Source organism: Passer montanus, unplaced genomic scaffold (genome assembly GCF_014805655.1).
Source record: "Passer montanus isolate IOZ18808 unplaced genomic scaffold, ASM1480565v1 scaffold1, whole genome shotgun sequence".
Taxonomy (NCBI): domain Eukaryota; kingdom Metazoa; phylum Chordata; class Aves; order Passeriformes; family Passeridae; genus Passer; species Passer montanus.
The window spans coordinates 4,937,055-4,946,046 of NW_024356504.1; the positions used below are offsets into that span (position 1 = coordinate 4,937,055).

Here is an 8,992-nt window from a genome sequence, read left to right on the forward strand (position 1 = left end):
GGCGCAGGCGCGCGGGGCGCGGCGGCCGCGCGGTGCCCGGGTCCCGGTGCCGGCCCCCCGGCGCGCATCCTCCGTCCCGCTATATAACGGGGGGAGCCCGGCGCCGGGCAACCTCGGGAAAAAAAACCAGCACACGCACACACGCGCGGCGCCCTCGCACCGAGAGCTGTGCCGGGGTTATGAGACCGTCACCGCGCCGGAGAGGCTGAGCAACGGAGGTAACGGGAAACCGTGTTTTACCCCCGCGGGAAAAGGGTTCGCGGCGGCTGCCGGGGTGGGAGAGGACCCTGCGACGTCGGGGCGGACGGGACATGCCTCTGCCGGAGCGGCTTCAGATTTTATTGTCACTTGCGGTCGTTCTTGCTGGTGTGTGCGGGCACACCTGTATCCATCCATCCATCCATCCATCCATCCATCCATCCATCCATCCATCCACGTACGTGTGTGTACACACACACATGTATATGTACATGTGTGTGTGCGTCCTTACACACATTTAAATGTGTACATGTGCGTCCGTTTGTACAGACGCATATTGCATATGTTAAAGTGCTTCCACCGATGCTGCTCCGAACTTTCGGCTCCCTCTGCTCCGCGCAGCGCGATCGCCGCGGTCCCGGCGCAGGCTGTGCCTCGGCGGCCGTGGGCATTGTTTCCTCCCGGTGTGCCCGACGCTGCCGGGGAGCGCTCGCAACCCCACGCGGGAAGCGGGGGACCGATGCTCGTTTGCAGCAGAGGGGACGACGGAGACGGGAAGCCGGGGCCGGTCCCGCACCTGTTACCGCGGGCAGGGCACCCGGTGGCAGCCGTGCGGACCGAGGCGGGCCCGGGAGCAGGTGCTGGGCGCCCGCTGGGGCGGCGCAAGCCCCGCGCAAGGAGGCGGCGGGGGAGAGCCGCGGAGAGCGGCGGGGACAGGCACCACAGGCGCCATCCGTCCCTGCAGGTGCCCTGTGTGTGTGTCCCCCTTCCCCTATTCGGTAAAAATGTTTGAGGATTTTTTCCGGAGAAAAACAAAACAAAACAGCCCACGCTCGGTTCTCTTGCGTCGTGCCGGCCGGGCTGGCTCTCGCACGCATAATCTGCTTATATTCCCCGCTAATATCGGCGAGTTACATAATGGTATTTGAACATATGTCAACTTAATTACAAGGCAGAAACGCGGAGACAATTAAAAGTTTGCCCTGGCACGGTGGGGAACCCGGGCTTCCCTCGGGAGGGGGCGGCGGGACCGGGGAGTGAAGCGCGGGCCGCTTCTGCCCGCGGGCGGTGGCGCGGGGCCGCGGCCGCTGTTCCGGGTGCTGACACGTCTCTTTCTGTCCCCTCCGCCATGCAGAGGCTCACCATGACCAAGTCGTACAGCGAGAGCGGGCTGATGGGCGAGCCCCAGCCGCAGGGCCCCCCGAGCTGGACGGACGAGTGCCTCAGCTCCCAGGACGAGGAGCACGAGGTGGACAAGAAGGAGGAGGACCTGGAGGGTCTGCACGCCGAGGCCGAGGAGGACTCCCTGCGGAACGGAGAGGAGGAGGACGAGGAGGACGACTTGGACGAAGAGGAGGAGGAAGAGGAGGAGGAGGAAGACGACGACCAGAAGCCCAAGAGGCGGGGCCCCAAGAAGAAGAAGATGACCAAGGCGCGCATGGAGCGGTTCAAGCTGCGGCGCATGAAGGCCAACGCCCGGGAGCGCAACCGCATGCACGGGCTGAACGCGGCCCTGGACAACCTGCGCAAGGTGGTGCCCTGCTACTCCAAGACGCAGAAGCTCTCCAAGATCGAGACCCTGCGCCTGGCCAAGAACTACATCTGGGCGCTCTCTGAGATCCTCCGCTCGGGCAAGAGCCCGGACCTGGTGTCCTTCGTGCAGACCCTCTGCAAGGGCCTGTCGCAGCCCACCACCAACTTGGTGGCCGGCTGCCTGCAGCTCAACCCGCGGACTTTCCTCCCCGAGCAGAGCCAGGAGGTGCCCCCGCACGTGGCGGCGGCGGCGGCGGGCGCGCCCTTCCCGGCGCATCCCTACCCCTACCAGTCGCCGGGCTTGCCCAGCCCGCCCTACGGCACCATGGACAGCTCCCACCTCTTCCACCTCAAGCCGCCGCACGCCTACGGCGCCGCGCTGGAGCCCTTCTTCGAGAGCGGGCTGGCGGAGGGCGCCAGCCCCGCCTTCGACGGGCCGCTCAGCCCGCCCCTCAGCGTGAACGGCAACTTCTCCTTCAAGCACGAGCCGGCCGCCGACTTCGACAAGAGCTACGCCTTCTCCATGCACTACCCCGCCGCCGCCGCCGCCGCGCTGGCCGCCGCGCCCGCCCACGCCGCCATCTTCCCGCCCGCCGCCTCCCGCTGCGAGATCCCGGTGGACGGGCTGGCGCCCTACGAGGGCCACCCGCACCACGAGCGCGTCCTCAGCGCCCAGCTCAACGCCATCTTCCACGACTGAGCCTCCCCGCGCCGCGCCGCGGGCAGGGCCGGGGCCTCAGGCCGCCGCCGCCGCGGGCCCCCTCGCCCGCTGTCTTTGCTTCCGCTCCTCCGAGCGACGCTGTAAATTGGGGTAGGGGCATTGGGATCGCGTCAATTACCTGATCGGGATAACAAAATCACAAGCAATAATTAGGATCTATGCAATTTTTAAACTAGCGATGGGCCAATTACAAAATATATATGAAATCTATATTTTTCAACCAACGTTTTACTACTTGTTACCTTTCCCATGCTGAATTATTTTGTTGTGATTTTGTACAGAATTTTTAATGACTTTTTATAACGTGAATTTCCTATTTTAAACCATGCAGCTTCATCAATTTTTATACATATTGGAAAGGTAGAATTATATCTAATTTATACAAAATGATTTAACTAATTTAAACCAGCAGAAAAGTGCTTAGAGAAGTTATGTTGCCTTAGCACTTCTTTCCTTTTCAAATAGATGAAGAAGAAAAAAAAAATGCACAATCCGGGCAATTTCTTTCCCATCCAAGTCTCTTTTTTTCACTCTTTTTCTTTTTTCTTTATTTCTTTTTCCTTTACCCCGTACAATAAGAACCAGATCCCCTAGGTCTTGAGAAGATATAAGAACGATAGACTTATTTTCTATTAAAACATATCATTTCAACACATTACTTGCACAAACTTGTATATAAAGATTATAAGCAAATGCCAACACCCTTTTTAAATCGAAAGCTGCTTGACTATCACATACAATTTGCACTGTTTCTTTTTAGTCTTTGAACCCCTTGACATTTCGTGGTTTTGGTTTGTTGGATTTTTTTCTTGGTTTTGGTTTGGGTTTGTTTTTTTTTTTTTTTTTTTTTTTTTTTTTTTTTTTTAAGGATAACTTGAAGATGTTAATGTTTCCAGGCGCTATAAATGCATGATTTTATACATGTTCACAAAATCCGTGGTTGTCATATGCTCATCTTATAAATCTGAACCGAAATCTAATCAGGTTGTTAAAGTCGGGCTATATACCTATTGTAGTCGATTAGTACGGTAGCTTGAAACAAATTCAAACCATTTAATCCGTAATTAGAACAATAGCTATTGCATGTACAATGCAGTCCAGAATAAGTGCTGTTTGAAATGTAACGCTGGTTCAACTGGAATCAATCTGTACTGTAATTTTGTTTGTAATCCTGTATATTATGGTGTAATGCACACTGGGATTTTAGAAAAAAAAACAAACATCCATCCTTTGGCAACAACATAGTATTGAACATTTGGTCGAATGTTGCATTTTTCCTTAAATGTGATTTTTTTTTTTCTTAGTGTAAGTAATTCCTATGGGATTATTGTTTTATTCGGATAGCTCATGAAAGGTGCGACACTTATTATTTGTAGAATAAAATTGGACTACAAAAAGGACACGGATTCTTTACTTACCTCGAGGAGCACCCGGGGCGGGGAGGTGTTTGTTTACAGCGAACCCGGCTCTTTGCAATGCTGGTGTGTTGGGTGAGGGGAGCGGCGCCGGAGCGCGGGGAGCTGCGGCTCCGCTGCACCGGGCTCCCGGGCACCTCAGCCCCGGCCCGGCTCTCCGTGCCGGCCCCAGGGCTGCCCTCAGCCCCGGCCCCAGGGCTGCCCTCAGCCCCGGCCCCGGCCCCAGGGCTGCCCTCAGCCCCGGCCCCGCGCTCCAGCCCCGGCGTGGCCGCAGCAGGTTCGCCTTCCCCCCGCAAGGCAGACCTGGACCCGCGCTGCCGATTCATCGTCCCCTCCTCTTTCCCAGACGGGAAACGTGTTCCTTTAATCTTCACTGATTACATTTGAGGCTTAAGAAACCCGGAGACGCAACCTGCGGGAGAGCAATTCCCCTAATGACCAGGAACAATTATCAACAGGTCTTTGCCTCCCACCATCAGAAAGAGATTTAAGACGTTACCTGAAATACTTTATATGAAACGTGTAACAAAGCGCAGGTATTGCATAAATATTTCAGCTAAACCCAGCAGAAAGTAAACAAGCTTTCCTAAGGATGAGGGCATTTTTTTCCCCCAGGAGAAATCAAGCTTCTGGCGCCTACTTTAAAGGTGTTTGTAGCTACGGAAATCCAACGTGTAAGCACAGCAATCCTGTCCTAGCAGTTCAGCAGCCCCTGCTGCCAGGCTTCCCCGTTAAAAACATGCTAAAATTTAATTGCCATGCTGACTGGTGCATTTTGAAGCATCTCCGTGCATTTCGCCAGAGCTTGTAGCTCCACACTTGAAAACTGTTGCTGAATCTGAAATGAAAGAACGCAAAAGGCAACTTTTCAAGCACACATTAACCTTTCCCAGCCAGTGGCAATACAGGTAAGTGTGCCCTGGATAACCCGAGGGGGATAAATGAATGACGATTTTTCAGATAAAATTGAAAAAGCTGACCCAGGCTTGCATGCCTTTTGGTTATGCGCCTTCTTCCTAAATACAAGGATTCTTCTAGTCAGTCAAGGGGCAACTCACATGCCACCATCTTTTATTCAAAGGCAGGCACAGATGTTCCTTCTGCAGGGGAGGTTTTAATTTATGAAAATGATATTGTTTATGCATGAATGCACTCTGCATAACACACAGTACTTCCATCTGATGAGAGAAATACCACAGAACCAGTGCCAATGTCAGGAACATATTCTGCAAATTTAGTCGCTTAAATGTTTAATGAATATTTGGAAGGCATTTCCAAAGCACAAGAAACCTTTTCAATTACCTTTTCTTTTTCCACTGTTGATAACAAAATTCAACTCTTCCAGCCAATGTAACCTACTCAAAAGATCTACCTAGGCTATCTCAGAATTTGCTACTGAAGTAGTGTTTTAATGTTATGAGCAATCTAATAAGGAAAATTAATTAGGCATTTTGGTAACTAGAGGCTCTAATTTACAAATCACTTGCGAGTTTTCTTATTTCAATTAGTTTTGGGTGGTTTTTTCCCTATCACCACCTTTATAAAATACTGGAGACCTTCCCCCCTCCCCCACTTTGCTGATGCTTGTGATGTCTCCATGATATTTCTTTCATATTATTAACATGAAGCCAAATGTTGAAATTTCTGCTCCTGACTCCCACAGGAAGGTCTATCAAGGTCTCTTTTAATGGAAAGAATTACTCACACTGTTCCTGTCCTATGAACATATCGCTAATTAACTAAGGCTGTAGTGGGATTATCCAACTTCCGCATGCAGAGAAAACTCTGGGGTTGATTTGTACCCACACACACACATTGGGTCAGCCAGCACAGGCCTAAAACTCTATTTTTAGGGCTGCTTGTGACCAATGGCCTTCCCTTCTTCTTTATGACAGGCTTCTGAGAGCAGAAATTGCTCTGCCAGCAGTGCCTGCTTGAGGTTAAATCTGCAGGTACAGTATACAAGAAACAGGCATGACTTGCAGCTCTTCCCTTCTCGGTGCTCTGGAACAGCAGAAGAGGTTCTGTGGAGGTTGTGGACCCACTGCCGACTGTGACAGACACAGCTGAGGAGTTTGAAATGGTGGAATTCCAGGTTACATCCACAAGATGCCTGGGAGGCTGAAGCCTGTGGCTTTACCTAGCCCAAATGAACAATGTGCCTGTATAACATCAGACCTTGGCCCAGGGCACTCAGAAAGAACCTCCAGGTGAAGGGAAGTCGATTCAAGGAGAACCAAGATTCCTGAATTCACCAGAAGAAAACAGAGAGCCTCTTTCTCCAAAAGATACTGTTACAGAATATTAATAAACTAACATGGAGAAGCAATATGCAATTCCAGGGGTAAAAAGGATTAATACAAATAATAATAAACTAAGTACTGAGAGCAAGAAAAACAATTCTTTTCTATCTTCTGTAATAGTAAAGAAATCTTGCAATTATTTCAATATTTTAACTGATTAAAACTAGATCCACCATGACCTTATCAATTGCTTTTGACATATTAAAAATGTGAGTCTCTTTTTTAAAAAAATACAATACTTCTGTTCAGAGAACCACCTTGTCAAACGGTTTTAAAAATTACACAATTACATTTCATTCTCTTTTATATATATATATATATATAAAGTATCTTAAGATTAAACAAATCAAACAAATCCCACTAATTTCTCACTTGTTTCTATTGAGGAAGAACAGAAATGAAACTTGGAGTTCTGCCTGGTGCTGTATCAGGCAAAATATGCAGAAATTTGTCTTCATTTCTATTGACCAAGATGGGTTGTATGGTAATTATTTCAGAAATTATAAATGGTTTACATTCTTTCCTTAGCCGAAAATCCCATATTACAAAAAACCCTAGAAAAATATAGCACATAAATACATGCTGAAACAGTGAGCTGAAGATCTACAAATACACTAATATCTACGTAAGTGTTTTTTTAAATAATTCATATATGTATTTAACAAACTGTCAGAAGCTATGCAATACAAAATTAAAACTGACAGTGCTCTCAAAGCATTCTCTTAAGTATTTAGGTTGCCTACAGGGTATGTAAAACATAGAATATCAGCCCTAGTTTTCAGTTCCCTAGCTTGTAGTAGTTTGCAGCATAGTCAACTGCATTTTGCATGAAATAAAATAGAAACAACTAATATTTACATGTTTACCAACACTGCACTGTGACAGAGCAACAGAAAATAAGATTCAGAGGCAAAAAATTAGCTTAAAAAGATAGCATACCAACCTTAATGCAAAGAAAATACAATATATTCTGGTCAATACACTCTTCTCATTTTATATTCTTATTACCACATTTTCTCTATTGTTCTGATTAAGATTAATTTCAATTCATGGGAGTATCAGGAATGGCTGTAACTTCAGACTGCATTTCTGCAGGTTTTTGTACCTGCATAATAATTTTACTTGTTCTCTTTGCAAAGGTTTGTCCATTTCCTTACCGACTTTTCTTTCTTTGTTCTTTAGGCCTTCCTTCTTTTGAAAATTTGAAGATGTATAGCAAGAGTTATGCTCTCTTCTACTGACCATTTATACCATTTTCCTTCAGAATAATTTATGACTTTGTTTATCATGCAAAAAATTTGGTGTTCTGCTTAATGTCACTTCTTCATGGGAAACCAACTCAACAGAGCTGAACTAATATTAAGAGTTACAAAAGGTTATTTTCTAAAGTAGAAATGTAAGAAGGGAGCATACTTAGGAGGGCTAATTTCTGTGAATGAACAGCTGAAGTATAACTAACTATACACGAAACCCTCATTGTATAAACACACACTGTAGCCAGAAAAACATAGAAGCCAAGGGTGTGCTGCCAACTTCAAAATTCAGGTTTCTCCAGAAGGAAATCTCCATTAGCTGCAGAAAACAAGTCAGCTACCAGAAATGTTCATGCAAAAGCTCTGGAATGGAGACAAGATATTTTCCCCAGAGTGTCCCCTCATTGCTTCTTGTCTAAATTCCTGTTCCTTAGCTTGAACATCACATTTCTTATGAATCCAAAACTGGCCTACTAACCTCATTGCATTTTTACAGACACTTTTTTGAGGTGAGAGAACATATTTTCAAATAGCAAGGTTTACCTGCTTGCCATCCTTCAGTTAACACTAGCTGTACTTCCCTCACTCACTATTTCTGTCACAGTTGTCCTACCTCTTTCTTCACAAGGTTCTTTTGGAAAAGAGTTCTGAGGCTCTCACTTCTCCTTAGCATCTAGAGAGTGAGGGATGATTTCCAGAAAGAGACAGAGAAACCTTTCTGTTGGTTAAGGAGAGCTTAGCTCCTCTCCTTGTTTCCTGCTACCTCTTCTCTTGGTCTGTAGGATGCTTCCCTCTCCTAGGCCATCTGGTTGTGCTCAAGACCAGCATCCTGACCTGGGACAAAACCTCCCCTGGGTCCACATTGCTGAGAGCAAACTCTAAGACACCACAAGGGAGATGTCTCCTCCCTCATGTAAGATCTGTGATTTAGGAGTGGCTCTTAACTGTGGTGTCTGCCTTCATCTTGCAGCCATGTCTGTGCCATATCCAGGTCCTGACCCACAAACTCGATATTCTTGTCTGACTTTGGACCTGCCTTGATAACACAAGCTTCCCTGGTGGCTGCTGGGCTAGCACTGACACAGGCTACTGCCACCTGACCTGACCTAATGACTCTGCTTTTCAGCTTGATGTTGGACCTGCCTTCATACAAGGGGTTTGTCTGGCTGTCTGGGCTCTTGTTGAACTTAGCTACACACAGTTCTGTTTACCTTGGTCAGGTGTACGGGATCCTACCTGACTTGTAATCACTCTAAACCCCATTTCCTTTATGAAGCATCCTTCTCCTACTGTTCCTCAGAATTCCTCCTCTTGTGTTTCTGACTGTAAGGCCCATGAGGCCGCTACTGAGCCTCAGATACCCTGAGCATCCCCACCTGCAACCCCATCACCCAACCTACACATGAGCCTGGAGCTCTATTCAAGTTCCTTCTGGGACTACAACATTTTTAGCTCCAGATGCTGTGTGATGCTGCTCTGCAGCTCAGCCCCAATCCTCACCTGGCTCTGAACCCTGCTGATGCAGACCTGCCCCATCATTGTAAACCTGGCTGATGATTTGGGTCTGGG

General features: G+C 47.9%; 1 protein-coding gene across 2 annotated transcripts; it reads left to right on the forward strand.

The window, feature by feature from the left end:
* Positions 1–67: 67 nt before the first annotated feature.
* NEUROD1 (neuronal differentiation 1) lies at positions 68–3,855 on the forward strand. 2 transcript variants are annotated; one of them, XM_039728610.1, is made up of 2 exons: positions 68–218; positions 1,334–3,855. In XM_039728610.1, the coding sequence occupies exon 2, from the start codon at positions 1,343–1,345 to the stop codon at positions 2,429–2,431; it is 1,089 nt and encodes a 362-aa protein (XP_039584544.1). In that variant the 5' UTR covers positions 68–218; positions 1,334–1,342; the 3' UTR covers positions 2,432–3,855. The 2 variants fall into 2 exon arrangements, with proteins under 2 accessions (XP_039584544.1, XP_039584459.1); XM_039728525.1 differs by lacking the exon at positions 68–218 and having other exon boundaries at positions 1,328–3,855.
* Positions 3,856–8,992: the final 5,137 nt, after the last annotated feature.